The sequence below is a fragment of the Salvelinus namaycush genome, chromosome 8 (assembly GCF_016432855.1).
Source record: "Salvelinus namaycush isolate Seneca chromosome 8, SaNama_1.0, whole genome shotgun sequence".
Lineage (NCBI taxonomy): Eukaryota > Metazoa > Chordata > Actinopteri > Salmoniformes > Salmonidae > Salvelinus > Salvelinus namaycush.
Window position 1 is genome coordinate 45,331,769 of NC_052314.1, and position 27,217 is coordinate 45,358,985.

The window sequence follows — 27,217 nt, forward strand, 5'->3', positions numbered from 1 at the left end:
AAGTTGAATGTTGAACTTTTGTTACATACATATCCAGATGATGCTGCATATTCTTTTGCGAAATGACGCTGTTGTAGAAAAGATATGTAGACAGTCAGGCCCCCATTGATTTTGTTATAATGTTTGACCATAAGAAGACAGCAATAGTCATGTCAAACTGTAGGATATTTGCTTAAAAACTGAAAATTCCCCTCCCGTTTCATGACTACAAAATGCGCGTCCCCGACAGCGGAAGTTGCAGACAGAGCCCGTCCGGCGGTGGTTATGTGAACCGGTGAAAAAAAGAAAATAACCGTGGAATAAAACAGCTATATGTCTGTATTTCGAGTTCTTCTTCCTCAATATTCAAAGGTATTTGTGTTAGCTTGGGTTACGCCATTTTCGCCTAAAAAACATAGGTAACAGATAGCTAGCAAGCTAAATTAGCTAGCTAAGCAACGTTAGCATTTCGTACTACTTGATGAACGGGCCGAGATTGTTAGCTAACTAGTTAGCTAATGCTAACAACGCAGTGCGTGGTAGAGAAGATAACTATCTGGGTATTAAATATTAACACAAATATACCCATAATACCAACCTTAATGAAAAGACCAGCCAACTAGCCGACTGAGTTAACGTTACCAATTAACTAACGTTATGTTAGTGTTGAACTCACTTCATGCTAACTAACTCGCTAACTTCGCTAGTAACGTTAGCTAGCTATAAGCTAGTTAGTTTATTGGGATTTCCACTATTTGAAGCTCTCAGGCTGAACAGAACGGACATATAACAATGTGTTAATGTAATCATGCTCTAAAACATGTCATATATTATATCTTTCATAGATCCCTCTCTATTGCACCAATCTGCCGCTCTCTCTTTGTGACTAGAACTGCCTGAACAGCTAGAGAGAGTGTGTTTGTGTGTTCCCGGACCAGGGTGATTGTGTGTGAAGTATACACACCCTGTGTTTGCGAGGCTCTGTAGGAGACTCCTCCAGACCCCAGAGTGAGGATTGCGTGTGAGCCTCTCGCTCCATATGTGTGTGACAATGGGGGACATCAGTGATCTGGACAGACAGATAGAACAACTTAGGCGCTGTGAACTCATCAAGGAAAATGAAGTCAAAGCACTGTGCGCCAAGGCCAGGTAATTAAACATAAACAGGCCATATTACGTCAACATTTCTGATACTACCTAAATCTTCATCACTAAGCCTGTCGTCTGCTTGTGTTTGTGTTACAGGGAGATTCTGGTAGAGGAGAGTAACGTACAGAGGGTGGACTCTCCAGTTACAGTGAGTATTTTCAGAATAGAAGACATCTTGATTACTTCGTAGATCTGCCTAGACTGCCATTATTTGCACTTCCCAATCTGATCCCTATTGTTACATGTGTAATGTTGGATGGCTGAATACATTAGGGGAATGGAAACGCTAGGCTTTAGAACACCAGCTAACTGTAAAGGCCAGTTTATACTTGGTCTAACAACATGTTTGTAGGCAATTATGCAACAAGTGTCGCTGGTCAAAACATTTAATTTATACTTGGTGGAATATCTGTAGTCTGTCACTGCGACTGTCAGTTTCCTTGTCGTGCAGACATTAAAAAAAGTCTGCACTGTCGCAACGTCTGTTGTCGTGGTTACCGTACTGTCACAGCAACCAGACCAAATCCTCCTGTGACCAGATGATGCAGTTCTAAAATTCTCAGAATGAGAATGACCTACTTTTATTTCGTCACACTGTGGCAGTAAGCTATTTTCTGTAAGCTCGCCATTACCTTGTAAATAATTGTTGTTGTGGGTTTACTTTTCTGTAATAATGAATAAGAAGTAACTCAAGTTTAGACGTTGTCAGCTATACTCTGATCATTATTTGAACTGGCTAGACAACGAACCAAAACATTGTTTAGAAAATTGCTTTTAGTTGCCTGGCTTGCTAGATTGACATTTACTGAATTCATTTTTGAACAGATGGATATATTGGTCTTAAAATAGAGAAAGTATGCTATTTGGAGCACCGGGCTGCTGTTGTCATGCAGAGGCTGTTTTGTGTTAATACTTTTTCATAAGTATAAAGTTCGATGTCGGATGACAATAGAATGTTCATGATGTCCCTAAGACAATTGTCTACAGACATGTAGATAGACAGACTGTAAACCAGCCTTAATTGTAAATCGCCATATTGGCATTGTTGCATCATCAGTAGGAGAGTTTTGAAACTCCAGAATTGACTGAGATCATGGCTAGGGCTTTGCGGGGAACGCATTACCGGCACACCGCCAGTCAAATTCCACATGACCGCTTAGTCACGGTAATTAGGCTTTTCCAAGCTCTGATGCTGCTGTTCATTTAGTAGCCCACCAAACTTGCTAACTGCCTGGTACTCAGCACTCTTGTCCCTCTAATCGCTCTGACATCAATGCAAATGTATTCGAAAATCTAATCTAACACGTAATGAGAGCCCATGAGCTCATGTTGCGCAACATTTATATAGGTTATGCAATTGCAAGAGAAAACATGTTGATGAACGCTAATAAAAAGAGGATCCATCAGCTTTCTATAGGCTAGGCCTACTATATTTATTATTCAACTTTCCTAATATTAACCCTTGTGCTTTGCTGAAAAGAAATTATGTTCATTGTGGTATGGGTCAGATTGACCCGGACAGTTTAAACACGCTCAAGACAGTCAAATAATCAAGTTAAAACAGCCAAAACTTTATTTAGTCTTGTCAGACCTTTCAGAAAGAAGAAATACAAGAACATTAGATTTTTTTTAAACTCAACATTTAAGAACTATTTGTTTGACATATTTCCTTTCTCACAGCAAGCATTTTCAGTTTCCCCAAGTATTGTATTTTCCAGTAACACTTAGGTGTGATTTGACCCTATTGGTCAAAATGATCCCTTCAGTCTTTCTCTCTAAATGTTGAACACAATGTATGTGTGTGCTTCCTGCAGATGTATTTATTGCATTCTACACTGCTGGTTTTACTGTCTTTGTGAGGGGGGCCCTGGAACAATTTTGATTACATTGGAGCTGACAGTCCTACCTTGACTTCGTTGTGGGGACAGTGACCATTCTATATTACCATTTTAGACCTCCATGTCCTCTCTTCTCTGGATGATGGTTGTTGCGTGTTCTCTCTCTCATCTGATGGAGGGGATGGTATAGCAGACTCCTCCTCTTCACCAAAGAAAAATTCACAATCTGGATCATCAACAGCATTGTCCTCTATCTCTGAAATATCCTCTGTCTTTGAAACCTCTTATTCTATTTCACTGTCACAGTCCAGAATTTGTGATAAGGCTTCATTGACTGAAAATCTTTTGGAGATAATTTTTGAGTGTCTGTGTCAGAGATCTGCTGCTCTCGCACTGAGAAGGATTACCTTGGGAAACTCCTTTTCACCCAAACATAGTTATAATAGTGCAACCAGAACCAGTGAAAACAAAATACAAAGACACTTGTTTATTTTGGACCTGTGCCAATATCTATACACATGAAAGCCTCTGGGTCAAAAGGATCCACAACATCATGTTTGTATATAATATCTACACAGACATTCCACAACACATCAGTGTGTCCAAATTTTGAAGTTAGGTTCAAAGTCCTTTAATTTCATGGAGAGAAAGGGAGGTTAACTAGTATTTTAGACAACTCAAAAGTGGAAATGGGTCAAATTGACCTGCAACATAACAGGAGGGTTAAGCACATTACTTATATTAACAACATGAGTACAGCCTACCTGGCATGAAATAAACCACGTGGAAAAACGTCCCTTATTTAAGTGCATAGATTACATGTATTTTTTCCCAGTGCCCCTGTTTCGAGACAGGTTCATGATAATGGTCCATTCTAAATCAAAGAAAATGTCACACATATATTATTTACTATATGTAAAGACAATATTAAATCAAGAATAGTTTGATGGGTGACAATATTAGCCCATCACTTGTGAATGATACCCAGCATAAGAAACAATGCCTTTTTTTGCAACTGCTTTACATGGGGTGTAGAGCCTATCTGGCATATAGATATATAGCTATATCTATATATATATATATATATATATAAGCTGCGAGTGAGTTTCAAGTTTGGGGTAAATCATTTTCACCATTACATGCATAATTGCATTTGCGGTCACTTTTCATAATGGTGTTTTCCGCTAATGGAACAATTGCGCTTATATCCTACTACCATGTGCTAATTTCTGAGCTTATAATGTGAAGAAATAGTGTAAGTTAAACGTTATGATCTGTTGCCTCACATTGCATAAAAAGGTTTTTTGATGCTAGTTGGTTGTATTAATTTGGGATCTATCGCATCCCACAACTGTCTCAGACTGTGTGGAATATTTATTTCTCGCACAGAATAGAATAGGTTGACTTTTGTACTATGGGGGATAGTAGATTGACAGGCTAGTGCTTTTGCTGTTTGTTAGGCCTGCTCATCTTGTTGGCTTACAAAAAGTAAATGTGCACAGTTCATCCAATATCTTCAATATTGGAATGGGATAAGGACGCACACAGTTGCGTCCCCGATTTGTCCATCTTAACTTGTATCCTGTGAGAAAGACCCGATCACGTGAGGGAGAGACGCTTCGGATTGTGCAGCACACTCCGGCAGAAGGGTTCAATGCAGCACTCCGGGCCACAAAAGGCATGGATTTATTTTCTGGTGCTTTGCTTGTCAAATTGTGAATGAGAGACTATTGGAGTGTGTACAGCCTGCGCAAAAAACAAAGTAGACCTCATGCCTTTTCAAGTGACTTTTTTCAAATCATTATTAGCGTCTCATCATGCAGCCTTACAATGTATTAAAAATCAAAACATATAGCCCAACGTTTGTAGAACAACTAAAGTTACATTAATAACTCTAAATTAAGCATATAGGAGTAACTATTTCTTTGTTAGCCGCTCAACATAGAATAGCCACATGTGCACACTCCCTCAAATCGTTTGGAGAAAATATTTATATTTTATTCAGCTTTGTTCAATTGTATTCTTCATACTATAAAGTAATATCAATTAATGCCACGTAATTATAAGCAAATGAACTATTGTAGCCCACTGCCATTTGACATAGCCACATCAGGACCTAACATAAGGACAACTCAGAATATGCTATTATTTTCTTCTGAAATTGACAATTTTCTTCATTTCATGCTTCTTTAGACCTGTATAAAATAAATAATGGATATATTGTGAAGGTATAGGCTATATTGCATGGATTTCACCGGCTGACGAAATTTCGCGACCGCCACAGTCCAAATCATGACCCCTGCGTATATTAATGAGCCATACTTTGCTGGTGTCAAACCATTTATGAAAACATGATACATATTTTGGAAGCTGAGAAACAGCCCTTTGAAATGATATGTCAATCAAAAAATCACCTGTGTGTTATACATCTTAAACACCTTTTTCCCAAACAACTGCCATTTACACAACTTCCTAATTAAGATAAACACTTAATAGTATAGTGAGTCTTCCTTGTTTTGTAAGGATTGATAATCTGAAATCAGAATAGTACTACTATTTACTGTGAATGAGTGACAGCTGTTTTAATGACTGGTGGTATTTTTCTAGAATTTTATGGAATATTCTGTGATCAGACACTTTATTTGCATAATATAGTAAATACATATATGCACCAAAACATATTACAAATTGCATTTAGTCTTACATTTGATAAGGAAAGACACACACAAGTAATATAAATAAAACAATAACTTTATGGAAAGAATAAGGTTAGGGGAATACATGATCTCATTCCACCCAGAAAATAAAGTGCAAGTTATATCATGCTGTCATAACCATAACATTATATAAAACATTAATCTCAGGGATATTATCATCAAAATTTAACTGGAATACAAAATATTATAAGAATAAGGCATATAATAACAATTGGCTTTTACAACTTAAATTTCTTCTTAGGCCTTTAGCCTAATACACGAATAGTCAAAATGGGAACAAATTAAAAGCATGCAAGAAAGGGGAAATGACCAGTGACAATCTGAGCTATTGGGTGATGACTAGGAGTCCCTTTTAATATTACCTATGTATGGTATGTACAGTACCAGTCAAAAGTTTGGACATCTACTCATTCAAGGGTTTTCCTTTTATTTTTCCTATTTTCTACATTGTAGAATAATAGTGAAGACATCAAAACGATGAAATAACACATGGAATCATGTAGTAACCAAAAGTAACCACTTTTTTGATCTGTTTAACAAATGTGTCCAAACTTTTGACTGGTGTTGTATATCTATGTATGAGTCCTGTGTGATTGTCCCTCAACCCTGTTTGCAGCCTCAGCAGCATGTTGTCCAGTCTTTCCAGCCCCTGCCTATCCTTTTTACCGTGGGTTCAACTATTGACTGCCTGGTACACAGGTGACATGTCCATAGTGTCTTCCTTCTCAGATATGTCTAAGAGCTGACAGTGCACCACAGTGTCATAGAGAGCAAGTGAGTGAGTATAAAAATAACCTTGGACCTAGTTTATATATACAGTGCCTTCGGTAAGTATTCAGACCCTTGACTTTTCCTACATTTTGTTACGTTACAGCCTTATTCTAAAATGAATAAAACATATACAAAATCCTCAGCAATCGACACACAATACCCCATAATGACGAAGCAAAAACAGGTTTCCAGAAATGTGTGCAAATTTATTAAATAACTAAAAACAAAAATACCTTATTTACATAAGTATTCAGACCCTTTGCTATGAGATTTGAAATTGAGCTCAGGGGCATCCTGTTTCCATTGATCATCCTTGAGGTGTTTCTACAACTTGATTGGAGTCCACCTGTGGTAAATTCGATTGATTGGACATGATTTTGGAAAGGCACACACCTGTCTATGTAAGGTCCCACAGTTGACAGTGCATGTCAGAGCAAAAACCAAGCCATGAGGTCGAAGGAATTGTCAAGACAGGATTGTGTCGAGGCACATATATAGGGAAGGGTACCAAAACATTTCTGCAGCATTGAAGTTCCCAAAGGACATAGTGGCCTCCATCTCTCTTAAATGGAAGAAGTTTGGAACCACCAAGACTCTTCTTAGAGCTGGCCAATTTGAGCAATCGGGGAGAAGTGCCTTGGTCAGGGAGGTGACCAAGAACCAGATGGTCACTCTGACAGAGCTCCAGAGTTCTTCTGTGGAGATGGGAGAACCTTCCAGAAGCACAACCATCTCTGCAGCTCTCCACCAATCAGGCCTAAATGGTAGAGTGGCCAGACGGAAGACACTCCTCAGTAAAAGGCACATGTCAGCCCGCTTGAAGTTTGCCAAAAGGCACCTAAAGATTCTCAGACCATGAGAAGCAAGATTCTTCTGGAGGAAACCTGGCAACATCCCAACGGTGAAGCATGGTGGTGGCAGAATCATGCTGTGGGGTTGTTTTTCAGGGGCAGGGAGACTAGTCAGGATCGGGGCAAAGATGAACAGAGCAAAGTACAGAGAGATCCTTGATGAAAACCTGCTCCAGAGCTCTCAGGACCTCAGACTGGGGCAAAGGTTCACCTTCCAACAGGACAACGACCCTAAGCACACAGCCAAGACAACGCAGGATTGGCTTCGGGACAAGTCTTTGAATGTCCTTGAGTGTCCCAACCAGAGCCCAGACTTAAACCTGATCGAACATCTCTGGAGAGACCTGAAAATAGCTGTGCAGCATCACCTCCCATCCAACCTGACAGAGCTTGAGAGGATCTGCAGAGAAGAATGGGAGAAACTCCCCAAATACAGGTGTGCCAAGCTTGTAACGTCATACCCAAGAAGGCTTGAGGCTGTAATCGCTGTCAAATGTGCTTCAACAAAGTACTGAGTAAAGGCTCTGAATACTTATGTATGTGTAATATTTCTGTTTTTTATTTTTTATAAATTAGCAAACATTTCTAAAACCCTGTTTTTGCTTTGTTATTATGGGGTATTGTGTGTAGCTTGAGGGGGAAAAAACTTTTATACATTTTAGAATAAGGCTGGAATGTAACAAGTGGAAAAATTCAAGGGGTCTAAATAAATTCCGAAGCCACTGTAGGCCTAATAGTACACAACAATAATCATTGACAGTTACCTTCCAGTCAAAAATCTTGGTAGACGCAGCAGTATCACGTGGTGGTTCAAACTTCCTCCTGCTTGTCCATTTCAATCTCGTCTCCCCAAGTAGCGAAGACCCTTCAGCACATTAAAAATGGAACCGTGAATGGAAGGGAGTTGTACAAGTTATCAATCGGCTTGCAAGGTGACAGTTACAATTTATTCTCCAAAGGTTTTCCCTCTAACATTTGAGAACATGTAACATCATTTAATATTTGATAGTCCATAATCCTTAAATCTATTTACACACCAGTGAGTCAATCAAATTAACATAATACACAAATTCCCATCCAAATCCTTCAGTTTAAGCTAGAGATATCCGTTTTCTTTTGTATGGGCTGCGTCTCATTCCAACGCATCCGCCTATCGGCCTTCCACATCTGCGGTGGAAAGTGGCAGAGCTACAGGGCTGTTTGTCAGAACAGGAGACATCCTGAAAATTGCTCTCCTCACGAAAACATCTGTAGCGTCCAAACGGTAATATTACCACAACGGAAAGATGAGACTCTCAGGAGCACTATGGTGTTCACTGTTTTGCTCTTACGACCCCCAGAAGCCACACGGGACTCGTCTGAAGTCAGTACCGACGATATGCCAAATTCTGTCTGTAGCGTCCAAACTGTTTGGGCTACAAACTAGTATGACCCCACTATGGAAAGGGCAGACTTGTTTTTCTGTAAGCTCGATGTGCAGTTTCTGTAGAGCGAAATCAGATCAAGCCTGAACTGTGCAATGTAGTAGGGAGTTGTAGTTTCCAACAGGCCAATATTCTACATAATTACCACGTTTTCTGTGCTTAACTAACTGCAATGACCATACTCCATTGCACACCCGCTTAAACTTGTCCGGTCTGTGCGGAGCAAGACACTGAGACAGAGAGGAGGGAACACAGGATTGAGAGGGATAAAAAGCAGTTGCTTCGCAAGCCTGAAAATACATGATCTAAGGCGGGGTACGCGCAATGCCATCGGGGGTACGCCAAATAAAAATGTGATTCACATTTTCAAACAGCCCATTTAGATTTTCCAATGTGGCTATGCATTTGGGTGAGTTTTTTTCCCTCGCCTGAGTAGCTTTGTTTCACTGCCAAAAATAAAGTTAAACAATCTAGTGTTGAGCGAAATAACAACACAATTTCAAATACAGGTAGCCTAGTCAAATAATTAACATCCAATCACATTAACTGTTACTGTCTCGCGGGAATTTCACTAACGGTCCGTATGTAGCCAAATGTAGCTGCTGCTCATTCTGTTTGCTCTAAAATAAATAAATGGTTAAAAGTAAGGCCCGTGTCCATGGATACACATACCAGCTATACTGGTAGTACTGCTACTACCAGCAGTACTACACCTGCACCTGTTGACAACACAAGTTGTTCTGCTTACACAAGCACATCCAATGCTAGCATCAGTAATTCTATGTTTGTTTCTAGCCCAGCTAGCATGGACACTGACAGTTGTGAATCTGATGCAGCCGAAGAGCTACTGCCCCCTTACCCAGGAAAGCACAGAACAACAGACAGGGATGTTGGACCATCGAAGAGGCGCAAATATGATGAGAACTACATAGATTTGGGGTACACTTATATTGGGAGCAGTGCCTTTCCTCAGCCACAGTGTGTTATATGTGCAAAAGTACTCTCACAACTCAATGAAACCTTCACACTTGTGCAGACATTTAGAAACTAAACATGCCTATTTGAAAAATAAGCCACAGGAATTTTGAGTGAGAATTGACGACTTTCGAGTAGTAAGACATGTATAAAAGCAACAGATACCATTAATAAGACGGGGCTAGAAGCGTCTTATATGGTGAGCTACCGAGTGGCTAGGACAGGCAAGCCCCATACTATTGTGGAGGACTTTATTCTTCCTGCTGCCGCGGATTTGACTGGGACAAAGCGGGGCGAAAGGCCAAAAAAACTGTACAGACAATGACTTCATCAAACAACTGTTTCATGACGCATCAGTGACATGGCAGAAGATGTTTTGAAACAATTACTGCTTTGCATACAAGCCAGTGAATTCTTTGCGTTACAGCTGGATGAGTCAACAGACGTGGCGGGCCTGGCACAGCTCCTGTTACAGCTCCTGGTATACAGTTGAAGTCGGAAGTTTACATGCACCTTAGCCAAATACATTTAGACTCAGTTTTTCACAATTCCTGACATTTAATCCTCGTAAAAATTCCCTGTCTTAGGTCAGTTAGGATCACCACTTAATTTTAAGAATGTCAAATGTCAGAATAATAGTAGAGAGAATTATTTATTTCAGCTTTTATTTCTTTCATCACATTCCCAGTGGGTCAGAAGTTTACATACACTTAATTAGTATTTGGTAGCATTGCCTTTAAATAGTTTAACTTAGGTCAAATGTTTTGGGTAGCCTTCCACAAGCTTCCCACAATAAGTTTGGTGAATTTTGGCACATTCCTCCTGACGGAGCTGGTGTAACTGAGTCAGGTTTGTAGTCCTCCTTGCTCGCACACGCTTTTTCAGTTCTGCCCACAAATGTTCTATAGGATTGAGGTCAGGGCTTTGTGATGGCCACTCCAATACCTTGACTTTGTTGTCCTTAAGCCATTTTGCCACAACTTTGGAAGTATGCTTGGGGTCATTGTCCATTTGGAAGACCCATTTGTGACCAAGCTTTAACTTCCTGACTGATGTCTTGAGATGTTGCTTCAATATATCCACATACATTTCCCTCCCTCATGAAGCCATCTATTTTGTGATGTGCACCAGTCCCTCCTGCAGCAAAGCACCCCCACAACATGATGCTGCCACCCCCGTGCTTCACGGTTGGGATGGTGGTGTTCGGCTTGCAAGCCTCCCCCTTTTTCCTCCAAACATAACGATGGTCATTATGGCCAAACAGTTCTATTTTTGTTTCATCAGACCAGAGGACATTCCTCCAAAAAGTACCATCTTTGTCACCATGTGCAGTTGCAAACCGTAGTCTGGCTTTTTAATGGCGGTTTTGGAGCAGTGTCTTCTTCCTTGCTGAGCGGCCTTTCAGGTTATGTCGATATAGAACTCGTTTTACTGTGGATATAGATATATTTGTGCCTCTTTCCTCCAGCATCTTCACAAGATCCTTTGCTGTTGTTCTGGGATTGATTTGCACTTTTCGCACCAAAGTATGTTCATCTCTAGGAGACAGAACGCGTCTCCTTCCTTAGCGGTATGACGGCTGCGTGGTCCCATGGTGTTTATACTGGCGTACTATTGTTTGTACAGATGAACGTGGTACCTTCAGGCATTTGAAAATTGCTCCCAAGGATGAACCAGACTTGTGGAGGTCTACAATTTTTCATTTGTGGTCTTGGCTGATTTCTTTTGATATTCCCATGATGTCAAGCAAAGAGGCACTGAGTTTGAAGATAGGCCTTGAAATACATCCACAGGTAAACCTCCAATTGACTCAAATGATGTCAATTAGCCTATCAGAAGCTTCTAAAGCCATGACATAATTTTCTAGAATTTTCCAAGCTGTTTAAAGGCACAGTCAATTTAGTGTATGTAAACTTCTGACCCACTGGAATTGTGATACAGTGAAATAATCTGTCTGTAAACAATTGTTGGATAAATTACTTGTCGTGCACAAAGTAGATGTCCTGACCGACTTGCCAAAACTATAGTTTGTTAACAAGAAATTTGTGGAGTGGTTGAAAAACGAGTTTTATTGACGTGCAAACTTGTAAACTATGTAAACTTCTAACTTCAACTGTATGTCCGTTATGTTTATTGGGGGTCAATTAAGGAAGACATCCTCTTCTGCAAACCACTGGAAACCAGGACAACAGGAGAGGATATTTTTAATGTTCTGGACAGCTTTGTGACATCAATTGGACTTTGGTGGTCAAGCTGCGTTCGTATCTGTATTGATGGCACAAAAGCCATGACAGGGAGACATAGTGGAGTGGTAACGTGCGTGCAAGCAGTTGCTCCCGATGCCACTTGGGTACACTGCAGCATTCACCGAGAGGACATTGCTGCCAAGGGAATGCCTGACAGCTTGAAAGATGTTTTGGACACTACAGTGAAAATGTTTAACTTTGTTAAAGCAAGGCCCCTGAACTCCCGTGTATTTTCTGCATTATGCAATGATATGGGCAGCGACCATGTAACACTTTTACAACCTACAGAAGTGCGCTGGTTATCAAGGGGCAAAGTATTGACACGTTTAAAAAAGAAAAAAAGAAAAATGAGAGACGAGCTTAAAGTTTTCTTTACTGACCATACGTTTTACTTGTCTGACTGCTTGCATGATGATGAGTTTCTCTCACAACTGGCCTATCTGGGTGATGTTTTTTTTCCACTGAATGTGACTAGGATTACAGGGACTCCACAACTATATTCAATGTGCGGGACAAAATTGAGGCTATGATTAAGAAGTTGGAGCTCTTTTCTGTCTGCATTAACAAGGACAACACACAGATCTTTCCATCATTGTATGATTTTTTGTGTGCAAATCAACTCAAGCTTATGGACAATGTCAAATGTGATATAGCGAAGCACCTCAGTGAGCTGGGTGCGCAATTACACATGTACTTTTCCGAAACGAACGACACAAACAACTGGATTCGTTATCCCTTTCATGCCCTGCCTCCAGTCCATTTACCGATATCTGAACAAGAGAGCCTCATCGAAATTGCAACAGGCGGTTCTGTGAAAATTGAATTTAAGCAGAAGCCACTGCCAGATTTCTGGATAGGGTTGCGCTCAGAGTATCCTGCCTTGGCAAATCGATACTGTTAAGACACTGATGCCCTTTGCAACCAGTACCTATGTGAGAGTGGATTCTCGGGCACTCACTAGCATGAAAACTAAATATAGGCACAGGCTGTGTGGAAAATGATTTAAGACAGACTCTCTCCAATACAACCCAACATTGCAGAGTTATGTGCATCCTTTCAAGCACACCTTTCTCATTAACCTGTGTTGAGTTTTTCACAATTTGATGAAATAGTGGCTTAGTGTCCTGTTCGCCCCATTTCCCACACTTGTTCCCGTTTTCTAAACGCATGTGCTATACAAAAAAATCTGTCACTGATATTCACACTTCTACGCAATACAACATATTTAATTTAACTTCACACTGTTCACTGTATAATAGAATACTGCATAGAATGACTAATTTGCTCATATTTGCAAAGGCCTGCCTGTGATTTGGCTGGAGGAATGGGATGACGGAATATACATGCATAATGGTCTGCATGTCATTGTGGCAGTAAGGGGAAAACACTTAATTAAACTTTTACTCTTCAGTTAAGACTCACACATACTCTCCCTCCCTCACACACTCTGTCTCCCTCATAAACAGATACTCACTGCTCCTAACTTTAAAAAAGTTAGGCACCAAACAATGTAAGGAGCACCAGAAAGAGAGAGATTTTTGTTAGTTTAATCTTACATTAGGCCTATATGAATCCTACCTTTTGAAACACATCTCATGAGTAGTAGACCCTTTTCCTTTCTTCCTGTGCAAATCAAATATGCCTAGACCTACTGTCAAGTTACCAGGTTGTTAGCTACCTAGGTAACTTGACTGAACAATGGCCCGGGATTAGTTTAAAACAGCCCAGCCAGTGACATGGTTTGTGAAATTATATCAAATGCGTGCGAAATTGCGCAGGAAGAATAAAAGGTTGCTCCAGTAATGTGAGTCATATTTTTTAACCTTTCATTGCTACCCATCCTGGATCCGGGTTTTCTGTCATTAAAAACCCTGACTAGCCTAGCCTAGCGCCAGAGGGTAATCATAAAATATAATTTCATGAAATCACAAGTGGAGTATTGCAAAACACAGCTTAGCCTTTCCTTAATCCATCTGTCGTCTCAGATTTTGAAATGATGCTTTACAGCGAAAGCAATACATGCATTTGTGTAAATGTATCGATCGCTCGACAAAACAATAAGAACAGCTAGCGTCAGGTAACTCGGTAACAACATCCAGCAAAGCAATCAAATGGATCGTTTACCTTAGTTGATTTTCGGTTGGTTTCACTCACGAGACTCCCAGTTAGACAGCAAATGTTCCTTTTGTTCCATAAAGATATGTTTCACATCCAAATAACTCCGTTTGTTTGTTGCGTCATGACCCAGGAATTCACAGGAAAAAGCGTTCGCGACAACGGTGAAAAAAATTCCAAATGATATCCATAATGTCCACAATAACATGTCAACCGTTGTTTCTGATCCAACTTCATTGTGTTTTTCACAAATCTATTCGATAATAAATTAGCCGGGACAGTTGGCTTCTCACTAGAGCGAAAGAAACAATGGTTACCTTTTCAGATTTACGCATGATTCACCCGGAGAGCCCCCACCTGTCCACTTACTCAATGTGCTCTTACAAGCTCATCCTTCAAAATAAAGGCCTGAAACTACGTCTAAAAGCTGTTGACACCTTAGGGAAGACATAGAAAAAGAGGTCTTATTGATGAGACTTCACATATGCAATAGGAAGGCTTTCGAACACAGAGCTCTCAAAATTAGTGCCACTTCCTGCTTGAAATTTTCTCAGGTTTTCACCTGCAATAAAAGTTCTATTTAACTCACAGACAAAATTCTTACAGTTTTGGAAACTTCAGAGTGTTTTCTATCCTAATCTGACTATTATATGCATATTCTAGTTTCGGGGGATGAGAAATAGGCAGTTTAAAATGGGTACGCATATTTTGCCATATGTTTCAATTGCGCCCCCTATCAAGAAGAAGTTAACCCTTTGCAAAGCCTATCAGACTGTCCTGTGCTCTTGGATATACCAGGGATGAAATTATATAGAATGTAGACCTATCAACTTTGCTCGCTCTGCATGCTGCTCCAATGTATCAAATGTACAAATGTAACAACAGAAGACTGATCAGTGTCTGCATCCCCCCTCGCCATCACGGCTAAATTATATTTTAAAAACTGAGGAATAGATGCGCAGGAAGAGCGGATGGAGAGAAGCTGGTGATTGATAGCTGGAATGGGATGCGGCTAGCGGATTACAGCTGCCACATATGAAAGTGAAGGGGACATTATTGGACCGGTGCTAACAAGAGACTTGTTGCTGTTGCTTACATTTTTTTTACAGAATTTATTTTAAAAAATTATAACAGGTGCCAGCGGGTTCTTTAGATCAGTAGGGCTGAAAAATGTCATAGTATCATATGAAACGGTACTATGGTATTCTAAAATGTTGGTATCATGACGTTTTGGTACCGTGACATTACTGTGGTACTGGTATACCATGCAACACTTCTTCATATCTAACTTAATCATTTGCCAGTTTGTGTTAGCTAGGTCTCGCTCATACCTAATGACAAATGCTCTTCAAATTGTCAATAGGAGTATTTTAGTTTGTAGTTATCAATGAAACCATTTACATAAAAAAGACAAGACGAGCTAAATCAAGTACCGTAATTGCTGGACTACAAGCCGCTACTTTTTTCCCACGCTATGAACCTCGCGGTTTATACAATGACGCGGCTAATTTATGATTTTTTTTTTTTTCACAAGATTCACGCCGCCAAAAAACTGAGCTTCGTCACATAATGTGACGTAAATCGAGCGCGCTCAAACTTCCCATCACTTTGATTACGGTGGTCATTTTGTCACCCTCATCATGGCAAAGACACGGAGAAATGCATATGATGCAGCTTTCAAGTTGAAGGCGATCGATCTGGCTGTTGGAAAAGGAAATAGAGCTGCTGCACGGGAGCTTGGCCTTAATGAGTTGATGATAAGACGTTGGAAACAGCAGCGCGAGGAACTGTGCAAAAAGACAACAAACGATTTCAGAGAAGAAAAGCAGATGGCCCGAACTAGAAAATGAGCTTGAAGACTGGGGCAACACACAGAGAGCAGACGGCCGAGGTGTTTCAACTGTGCAGATCCGACTGAAAGCCAAAACAATCGCCACCGCAATGAAGTTTGACTTTCTTGGTAGGCTACTGTTTACTGCTATTTTTTTAATTTTTGTTACAAGCCGTGTTTCGTTAAAGCCTATTTATTTTTGTTACAAGCCGTGTTTCGTTTAAAGGCTGTGTAAAGTTCATTTGTTTCAATGTACCGGTAGGCACTTGCGGCTTATAGACATGTGCGGTTTATTTATGTACAAAATACATATTTTTTAAAAATTCAGTGGGTACGGCTTATATTCAGGTGCGCTTAATAGTCCAGCAATTACGGTAGGCTGGCTAGTTAGATACTTTGCCTCATTTTGGCTGATTGTCAACATTTTATTTCACGGACTCATCAATTGGAAAAAATACTCTAAAATGTACATATAATTACCAACATTAAAGCGAATTGTATACAGTTTCATACCTTAATATTGTTGTCCTGATCTCAATGACAGAGCTGTCAAAGTTGAGAAATTTTTCAGGTCCAGTAGAGGCACGGCACCTCCCAGTGGCCGCATTCACTTTGTCTCAACGCCAAAACGCACAATTTGCTCACTCCTACCAATGACACATTGGCGTCAGTTGTTACAATGGCAATTCAAGATGCCGCTACCCATATACCTCTAATAAACGTTGTTCAAGATCAAAATATTGATTTTTCTATTTTAGAAGCACATGTTTAGTATTAGTGAATTGAATACATGTTTGCTCAGCTTTACTTCCTGAATTGTTTCCCTTTAATTCCCAACAATTCTTCTTTTCTATCACAGGTGTGTGGGGATATTCATGGACAGTTTTATGACCTAAAGGAGCTGTTTAGAGTAAGTTCAGTCTCCTTTCTGTCTGTATTTCCTGAATTTCATCTGTATGATTTCTCAGTGCCTCTTTGTGCGGTGTCTGTACAGTTCCAAACTCAACATATGCACCATTTTTTGCTTCATAATGCCATAAACTCCATGTAATTTACATACATGTCATATTCTACTGTGCGATTTTTGATGTGTCATTATTTAACACTTCATTTGCGTGTGTGCAAGGTAGGGGGTGATGTTCCGGAGACAAACTATCTCTTCATGGGTGACTTTGTGGACCGAGGCTTCTACAGCGTGGAGACGTTCCTGCTGCTCCTAGCACTCAAGGTACTCGAGAGAAGCCAAATCAGAGCTATTCAATTATTCTGAGGCTAGATGTTTTCATTCTTCAGACCCTCTTTTACTCCCTCTAGTAGTGTTTCTAATGCTATGCAGGGTTGGAGTTAGTTCAATTTAAACTTATGTAAATTCAGGAAATGCAATGATTGGACATTTTTTATACTTTGTCATTGTACTGTGCGAAGTGTGCGCTTTGTGTCTTGCCCCACTACTAACCTAAGCTCTCTATGGGACAAAGTCGGACCTACTACCCCTCTCATTTGCTTTTTGGCCAGTAGGGTCCCTTTGAAGGACCCATTCTAACAAGTAACTTACCCCTTCCTCCCCCCACAGGTGCGGTATCCAGACAGGATCACTCTGATCCGAGGGAACCACGAGTCACGGCAGATCACACAGGTCTACGGCTTCTATGACGAGTGCCTCCGCAAGTACGGTTCGGTCACCGTGTGGAGATATTGCACCGAGATCTTTGATTACCTGTCCCTCTCTGCCATCATCGACGGCAAGGTGCGCTCCCCGGCCCCTTCAGTCACATTTCTCTGCTTCTCTCTGATTGTTATTTGTGCCATCTTACCAACTCCTATGGTCATACCAAGGAGGGACGTGACAATGAACATAGGAGTTGATAATACAGCACAAATAGATCTGGGACCAGGCTAGATTGCTATGGTTAGATGGCTAGTCTCACTAAATAGCTAGGTCTCACTGAAACAGCATGACTCGTGACAATCTCCCCTCTTTATATCTTTCCTGCTAGCTTAGGTTTTCCTCTGTAATTAATGCAAGTAACTCTGGATCACAATCGCACCCATCGGTTCAAACATATTTTGTTGCTTTATTGAGAAGAATGTTTTTAAAGAAACCTGTTTCTTGAGTTGGATTGTGTAAGGCCTTAACTATACCGAACAAAAATATAAACACCATGTAACGATTTGAAAGGTTTTACCGAGTTACAGTTCATATGAGAAAATCAGTCAAATGAAATAAATTCATTAGGCCTTAATCTATGGATTTCACATGACTGGGAATACAGATATGCATCTGTTGGTCACTGATACCTTAATCTATGGATTTCACATGACTGGGAATACAGATATGCATCTGTTGGTCACTGATACCTTTAAAAAAATAAGTTGGCGGTGTGGATCAGAACCAGTCAGTGTCTGCTGTAACCGCCATTTGCCTCATTCAGCGCGAAACATCTCCTTCACATAGAGTTGATCAGGCTGTTGATTGTGGCCTGTGAAATGTTGTCCCACTCCTCTTCAATGGCTATGCAGTTGCTGGATATTGGCAGGAACTAGAACACGCTGTTGTACACGTCGATCCAGAGCATCCCAAACGTGCTTAATGGGTGACATGTCTGTGTGCAGGTCATGGAAGAACTATGATATTTTCAGCTTCCAGGAATTGTGTACAGATCCTTGCTACATGGGGCTGTGGATTATCATGCTGAAACATGAGGTGATGGCTGCGGATGAATGGCACGACAATGGGCCTCAGGATCTCGTCACTGTGCGTTCAAATTGCCATCGATAAGAAATGCTCCACACAACGCCTTACACGTGGTCTGCTGTTGTGAGGCCGGTTGGACCTACTGCCAAATTCTCTAGACGTTGGAGGTGGCTTATGGTAGAGAAATTAACATTAATTTCTCTGGCAACAGCTCTGGTGGATGTTCCTGCAGTCAGCATGCCAATTGCACGCTCCCTTAACTTGAGACATCTGTGGTAGAGGTCGACCGATTAATCGGAATGGCCGATTTCAAGTTTTCATAACAATCGGAAATCGGTATTTAATTATTAATTTTTACACCTTTATTTAACTAGGCAAGTCAGTTAAGAACACATTCTTATTTTCAATGACGGCCTAGGAACGGTGGGTTAACTGCCTTGTTCAGGGGCAGAACGACAGATTTTTATCTTGTCAGCTCGGGGATTCAATCTTGCAACCTTACGGTTAACTAGTCCAACGCTCTAACCACCTGCTTCTCATTGCACTCCACGAGGAGCCTGCCTGTTACGCGAATGCAGTAAGATGCCAAGGTAAGTTGCTAGCTAGCATTAAACTTATCTTATAAAAAACAATCAATCATAATCACTAGTTAACTACACATATGGTTGATGATATTACTAGTTTATCTAGCGTGTCCTGCGTTGCATATAATCGATGCGGTGCGCATTCACGAAAAAGGTACCTAACCATAAACATCAATGCCTTTCTTAAAATCAATACACAAGTATATATTTTTAAACCTGCATATTTAGTTAATATTGCCTGATAACATGAATTTCTTTGTGTCACTTCTCTTGCAACAGAGTCAGGGTATATGCATTTGGGCCGCTTGGCTCGTTGCGAACTGTGTGAAGACTATTTATCCCTAACAAAGACAGCCAACTTCGCCAAACGGGGGATGGTTTAACAAAAGCGCATTTGCGAAAAAAGCACAATCGTTGCACGACGTACCTAACCATAAACATCAATGCCTTTCTTAAAATCAATACACAGAAGTATATATTTTTAAAGCTGCATATTTAGCTAAAAGAAATCCAGGTTAGCAGGCAATATTAACCAGGTGAAATTGTGTCACTTCTCTTGCGTTCATTGCACGCAGAGTCAGGGTATATGCAACAGTTTGGGCCGCCTGGCTTGTTGCGAACTAATTTGCCAGAATTTTACGTAATTATGACATAACATTGAAGGTTGTGCAATGTAACAGGAATATTTAGACTTATGGATGCCACCCGTTAGATAAAATATGGAATGGTTCCGTAAAAAATAAATGTTTTGTTTTCGAGATGATGGTTTCCGGATCCGACCATATTAATGACCAAAGGCTCGTATTTCTGTGTGTTATTATGTTATAATTAAGTCTATGATTTGATAGAGCAGTCTGACTGAGCGATGGTAGGCACCAGCATGCTCGTAAGCATTCATTCAAACAGCACTTTCGTGCGTTTTGCCAGCAGCTCTACTGTTTATGACTTCAAGCCTATCAACTCCCGAGATTAGGCTGGTGTAACCGATGTGAAATGGCTAGCTAGTTAGCGGGGTGTGCGCTAATAGCGTTTGAAACGTCACTCGCTCTGAGACTTGGAGTAGTTGTTCCCCTTGCTCTGCATGGGTAACGCTGCTTCGAGGGTGGCTGTTGTCGATGTGTTCCTCGTTCGAGCCCAGGCAGGAGCGAGGAGAGGGACGGAAGCTATACTGTTACACTGGCAATACTAAAGTGCCTATAAGAACATCCAATAGTCAAAGGTATATGAAATACAAATGGTATAGAGAGAAATAGTCCTATAATTCCTATAATAACTACAACCTAAAACTTCTTACCTGGGAATATTGAAGACTCATGTTAAAAGGAACCACCAGCTTTCATATGTTCTCATGTTCTGAGCAAGGAACTTAAACATTAGCTTTCTTACATGGCACATATTGTACTTTTACTTTCTTCTCCAACACTTTGTTTTTGCTTATTTAAACCAAATTGAACATGTTTCATTATTTATTTGAGGCTAAATTGATTTTATTGATGTATTATATTAAGTTAAAATAAGTGTTCATTCAGTATTGATGTCATTATCACAAATACATTTTTTTTTAAATGGCCGATTAATCGGTATCAGCTTTTTTTGATCCTCCAATAATCGGTATCGGCGTTGAAAAATCATAATCGGTCAACCTCTAATCTGTGGGAGTGTGGTGTGTAACAAAACTGCACATTTTAGAGTGGCCTTTTATTGTCCCCAGCACAAGGTGCACCTGTGTAATGGTCATGCTGTTTAATCGGCTTCTTGATATGCCACACCTGTCAGGTGGATGGATTATCTTGGCAAAGGAGAAATGCTCACTAAAAGAGATGTAAACAATGTGCGTACTACATTTTGAGAGAAATAAGCATTTTGTGCGTATGAAAAATGTCAGGGATCTTATATTTCAGCTCATGAAACATGTGTTTATAGTTTTGTTCAATGTAGATTCTTTCTCTCTCTATTTCTCTCATTGTGTAGATATTCTGTGTGCACGGTGGCCTTTCTCCCTCTATTCAAACTCTGGACCAGATCAGAACTATCGACAGGAAGCAGGAAGTGCCTCACGATGGCCCCATGTGTGACCTGCTGTGGTCTGACCCAGAAGGTAAGATACTGGTAAATAACCCTTCCACCCCAAAAACGTGTAGCTATAAGCAGGATGGTGACGATTCCACCAAGTCGGTCTCACACATTTTAGCATTTATGCCCCAACGAAAAGGAATGAGACAACTCAAGTTTCTCTCTCCCAGACACCACAGGGTGGGGTGTGAGCCCGAGGGGGGCGGGCTACCTGTTTGGCAGTGACGTGGTGGCCCAGTTCAACGCGGCCAATGACATCCACATGATCTGCAGGGCCCACCAGCTGGTCATGGAGGGCTACAAGTGGCACTTCAATGAGACCGTGCTAACTGTGTGGTCCGCACCCAACTACTGCTACAGGTCTGTGTCCTGTCTCCATCTTTTTCTTGCTTGCTTGTCGTTTCGTTTTTTTCTCCCGTCCTATATATTCTGCATTTGGACTGCTGCGTTTATGGCCAAACTCTGCTGTGTATGCATGTTGTTAGCTTATAGCAATGTTTAGGTCACCATAGCAACCATCTATCTCTTCTGCTCCCTCTCTCCCTCCCCTGTAACACACAGATGTGGTAATGTGGCAGCCATCTTGGAGCTGGATGAGCACCTGCAGAGGGAGTTCATCATATTTGAAGCCGCTCCGCAGGAAACCAGGGGCATTCCCTCCAAAAAGCCAGTGGCAGACTACTTCCTGTGACCTCTCACCCTGGAGGGAATATGGAGCCTTTGGTCGTGTTCCCCTGCTCAGACGTTGCATGCATCAACCAATGGTTGCGTGCCACGTCATTGACTGTCATCGACTGCTATATTGCTATAACTTGATGTGGTTAGCTGATACTTAAAATGTCTATCCAGGGGTTGTAAGATCTGGCATGCGTCAGCAATGCCTGGGCAGGGGAACGCGCCCTTTATGTTAGGATGGATTCTGGTGTCTTGAACCTCTTTGGTTCTGTTTCAAACTGACCCCTAGACCAGGGGTAGACAACCCTGTTCCTGGAGTGCTGCAGGTACTGTACAATTGTCTCAAGGCACCACATTGAGCTACTAAGCTTATTGATCAGTTCAGTGATTGCCTAAATTCAACACATTTGGTCTTCCAGGTCGGTTTAATCAAAAACAGGAGGTGCCTTCCGCACACCAGGACCAGGGTTGCCTACCCCTGCCCTAGACACTTCTTGATTCCCCACTGTAGAGATGAAAGAGCTGTGTCAGTGTAAGCAATATGGCAGAAACTCCACCTAGCCCTCTATCCACCTACCCTATCAGAGGATGAGGTGGAGCTATTACCATACTGCTGATACTGTCCAGGCCTTGGTTGGAAGATCATGAAGTATCTAGTTGTGACTGCTTTGGGGGTCCGAATGAATCTGTGCCCATTTCAGCTCTTTACAATGGCCATCACGTCGTTCTTTTCTTCCTCCCCTCCTATTAACTTCTCTTATCCCCTCTCACCGCCATTGAGTTGTTTGGTATTTGCCCTTCCCTCTGATCTTGTAGTATTTTTACATTTGAAAATGTGAACATTGTCCTACAGATGGAGGGATACTTGAAAGGAGATGAAAGAATATTTTAATCTGCAGATATAGGAAATTAACCCATTTCTGGGTTGAATTTTCCATATGCATAATTTCTTACACATTTTTCTTTTCTTCGATTTTTGTATAACTGTTGTGTAAAGGATGAACTGCAAAAATAATTTTTCTTCAGTTTGCTATTTCAGTTTCCTGTTTGCTTGTGTTTTCTCTAACTCAGTTTTCAAAAACATTGTTCTCAATGCTACTCAGCATATCCTAAACAGCACCTACACTCAAACAAAAATAAAGTAACTGGTTAAATGGGATCACTACACACACACAAGTTTTTTTTTTCTGTACCTTGTTGATGCCTATTGATCCACAAATCTCTGTAGGGTTCACTGTTGACTTTTGATATTGTGAAAATAAAATCTTTTTGTATCAAATCTCCTTTTCTGCTGGAGTGGCTATAGTTTGGACGTTTCAAGTTCTGTTTATTTAGCCAGTTGATGCATGGAGTGGAAAAAAATAAAACGTTTTTGACCTAACCTTCAATTATATATCCAGACATGATATACTGTTGAGTGTTGTTCCCAACCAAAGTCCTAATTGCAATATTACAAAAGGTATGAAATGAGTAAGTGTGGTGATTTTAGATAACATCTTAGTAATTTAGCAGGCACACATGTCCAGCGTGACTGTTTTATATATTTCTACATAAATGTTTATATTTAAATATATAATGTGGAAATTCACAGAGCAATAATTTTGGAGAGAGTGAGATCATGAGCAGATGGGCTCCTGCATTTTTCAGCATGTTTTTGCAAAAAAGATTAAGAGTTGGATAAACTCCAAAGTTGGATAAAAATCCAAACCTACAACCTAATTTTGGACAAAATTACCTGGAAGAATTCCTATTACCAAATATTCTTATTTCCAAGGTACAGTGGGGAGAACAAGTATTTGATACACTGCAGATTTTGCAGGTTTTCCTACTTACAAAGCATGTAGAGGTCTGTAATTTTTTATCAGAGGTACACTTCAACCGTGAGAGACGGAATCTAAAACAAAAATCACATTGTATGATTTTTAAGTAATTAAGTTGCATTTTATTGCATGACATAAGTATTTGATACATCAGAAAAGCAGAACTTCATATTTGGTACAGAAACCTTTGTTTGCAATTACAGAGATCATACGTTTCCTGTAGTTCTTGACCAGGTTTGCACACACTGCAGCAGGGATTTTGGCCCACTCCTCCATACAGACCTTCTCCAGATCCTTCAGGTTTCGGGGCTGTCGCTGGGCAATAAGGACTTTCAGCTCCCTCCAAAGATTTTCTATTGGGTTGAGGTCTGGAGACTGGCTAGGCCACTCCATCCAGGACCTTGAGATGCTTCTTTCGGAGCCACTCCTTAGTTGCCCTGGCTGTGTGTTTCGGGTCGTTGTCATGCTGGAAGACCCAGCCACGACCCATCTTCAATGCTCTTACTGAGGGAAGGAGGTTGTTGGCCAAGATCTCGCGATACATGGCCCCATCCATCCTCCCCTCAATATTGTGCAGTCGTCCTGTCCCCTTTGCAGAAAAGCATCCCCAAAGAATGATGTTTCCACCTCCATGCTTCACGGTTGGGATGGTGTTCTTGAGGTTGTACTCATCCTTCTTCTTCCTCCAAACACGGTGAGTGGAGTTTAGACCAAAAAGCTCTATTTTTGTCTCATCAGACCACATGACCTTCTCCCATTCCTCCTCTGGATCATCCAGATGGTCATTGGCAAACTTCAGACGGGCCTGGACATGTGCTGGCTTGAGCAGGGGGACCTTGCGTGCGCTGCAGGATTGTAATCCATGACGGCGTAGTGTGTTACTAATGGTTTTCTTTGAGACTGTGGTCCCAGCTCTCTTCAGGTCATTGACCAGGTCCTGCCGTGTAGTTCTGGGCTGATCCCTCACCTTCCTCATGATCATTGATGCCCCACGAGGTGAGATCTTGCATGGAGCCCCAGACCGAGGGTGATTGCCCGTCATCTTGAACTTCTTCCATTTTCTAATAATTGCGCCAACAGTTGTTGCCTTCTCACCAAGCTGCTTGCCTATTGTCCTGTAGCCCATCCCAGCCTTGTGCAGGTCTACAATTTTATCCCTGATGTCCTTACACAGCTCTCTGGTCTTGGCAATTGTGGAGAGGTTGGAGTCTGTTTGATTGAGTGTGTGAACAGGTGTCTTTTATACAGATAACGAGTACAAACGGGTGCAGTTAATACAGGTAATGAGTGGAGAACAGGAGGGCTTCTTAAAGAAAAACTAACAGGTCTGTGAGAGCCGGAAATCTTACTGGTTGGTAGGTGATCAAATACTTATGTCATGCAATAAAATACAAATTAATTACTTAAAAATCGTACAATGTGATTTTCTGGATCTTTGTTTTAGATTCCGTCTCTCACAGTTGAAGTGTACCTATGATAAAAATTACAGACCTCTACATGCTTTGTAAGTAGGAAAACCTGCAAAATTGGCAGTGTATCAAATACTTGTTCTCCCCACTGTATATACAGCAAATGCTCTAGCAAACCAACGACCAGCAAATGAAGCACAAGAAACCTGAAAACACCATCCAACCTGGAACTGAGTGAGTAATGTTTAGTCTGAAGTTACTTTTAAAGCCAAGAAGAAAAATAAATTACAATTATATATTTGACTTCATAAGGACTGAATGCTAAGTTAAGGCTACCAAGCTTGCTAGGACAGATCAGATCAATTAGCACAGGTGTGAAGTGTGAGGTGTCAAAGCCCTTGAGCCCAACAATGGCAGGAGAGTTTCACAGCCTCCCCCACCCAAATGCAGAGGCCTTTGAAGCCCTCCATCTGTGGTCATTACTATACAGTACCCCCTTGATTCATCTATTTTGAACTGATATGCTGCCAGGACATTTCGATTGTCAATTGCCTCAATAAGAAACAATATTGTTGCTTTGATCACATCAGAAAATATCCTCCCTGCAATCCAAAATACAACGGCCGCAGGACAACTTTGTTTGGACGTCGTAAAGGACCATTCGCCAAAACTAAAAAGTTATAGCTAGCTAACGACCTTCTCCACGTGGAAAAAACGGTGGAGAGAGACTTGCTAGCTACGTTAGCTAGCTAGCTGGGATTTTCTACAAGGAATCTGCCTCCCGAAAAAAGCTTCTCCCAAGTGGGTGTGACATCTACTCCCGTTGCATGCTGCACTGCTGCTCGGATTCCACCTGGCGATCTGTTCACAGTGCCCTGGCCTGTCTCCCCTTGTCTGGTACAGGTAGCCCCGCCATACTCCCCCCTCTCTCCCGAGCTTTCGCTCGCCTCCAGTACACGCACTGTTGCGGAGAGTGATTCTTGGCTAGCCCCGAGTTGTTATATATTTTTTCTTGTGCTTTATACTATTTGCCTCATGACTCCTGCGTGCTTTGTTGACTATGGATTTGCTTGATTACCCAACCATGGGACAGACTATGTTTGTTCCCACACTCGGGACTCTGACTCTCTATTGGTTACATGGACCCTTGGCCTCTCATCCTATTCTAACCACCTCACGCCTTTCTTTGTATTCATGTTACCTGATGAAATTGCTGTACAATAGGATCTTGTTGCCATCTAATGCACATTCAAATGTCATAAATCAACACTGCAGAGCTCTCCCTGTCCTCTGCCTTGTCTGATTGTATTACTGCTGATGATATCTGGAAATGTGCATGTACACCCTGGCCCATCTACTGTTGCTAGCCCCAATTCTGACTTGTGCTCTGATATCTGCTTCACTGATTTCTGCTCTCGTAAAAGCCTGGGTTTTCTGCACGATAACACTACAAGCTTATTACCTAAAATTGATCAATTGAAATTTTGGGTTCACAGGTCCAATCCAGATGTGTTACTGAGACGTGGTTAAGAAAGTGTTTTGAACACTGATGTTAACCTCCCTGGTTATAACGTTTTTTTCGGCAAGACAGATCTTCCAAAGGTGGTTGAGTGACAATCTTTACCAAGGAACACCTTCAGTGCTCGGTTGTCTCCACCAAGTCTGTCCCCAAACAATTTGATTTCCTGGTTTTAAGCATTAAACTTTCAAATAGCTCTTTGTTGACTGTTGCTGGGTGTTATCGTCCACCATCAGCACCGGCCTGTACCCTAAATTCCCTAAGCTCTCTCCTGGCCCCTTACACTAAGTCTGAATTTGTCCTGCTACGTGACCTAAACTGGGACATGCTTAAACCACCTGACCAAGACCTAAAGCAATGGGACTCCCTAAATCTTTCTCCGGTTATTACCAATCCCACAAGATATGACTCCAAACTAGAGGTCGACCGATTATGATTTTTCAACGCCGATACCGATTATTGGAGGACCAAAAAAATGCCGATACCGATTAATCGGCTTCTTCCTTGCTGAGCGGCCTTTCAGGTTGTGTCGATGTAGGACTCGTT

General features: G+C 41.2%; 1 protein-coding gene across 2 annotated transcripts; it reads left to right on the plus strand.

The window, feature by feature from the left end:
* Positions 1-210: 210 nt before the first annotated feature.
* Positions 211-23,228, plus strand: LOC120052731 (serine/threonine-protein phosphatase 4 catalytic subunit B). Of its 2 annotated transcripts, none has more exons than XM_038999812.1 (9): positions 211-351; positions 825-1,128; positions 1,225-1,276; positions 16,756-16,806; positions 17,023-17,124; positions 17,470-17,643; positions 21,147-21,273; positions 21,419-21,608; positions 21,810-23,228. In XM_038999812.1, the coding sequence occupies exons 2-9, from the start codon at positions 1,019-1,021 to the stop codon at positions 21,937-21,939; spliced, it is 936 nt and encodes a 311-aa protein (XP_038855740.1). In that variant the 5' UTR covers positions 211-351; positions 825-1,018; the 3' UTR covers positions 21,940-23,228. The 2 variants fall into 2 exon arrangements, with proteins under 2 accessions (XP_038855740.1, XP_038855741.1); XM_038999813.1 differs by having other exon boundaries at positions 918-1,128.
* Positions 23,229-27,217: the final 3,989 nt, after the last annotated feature.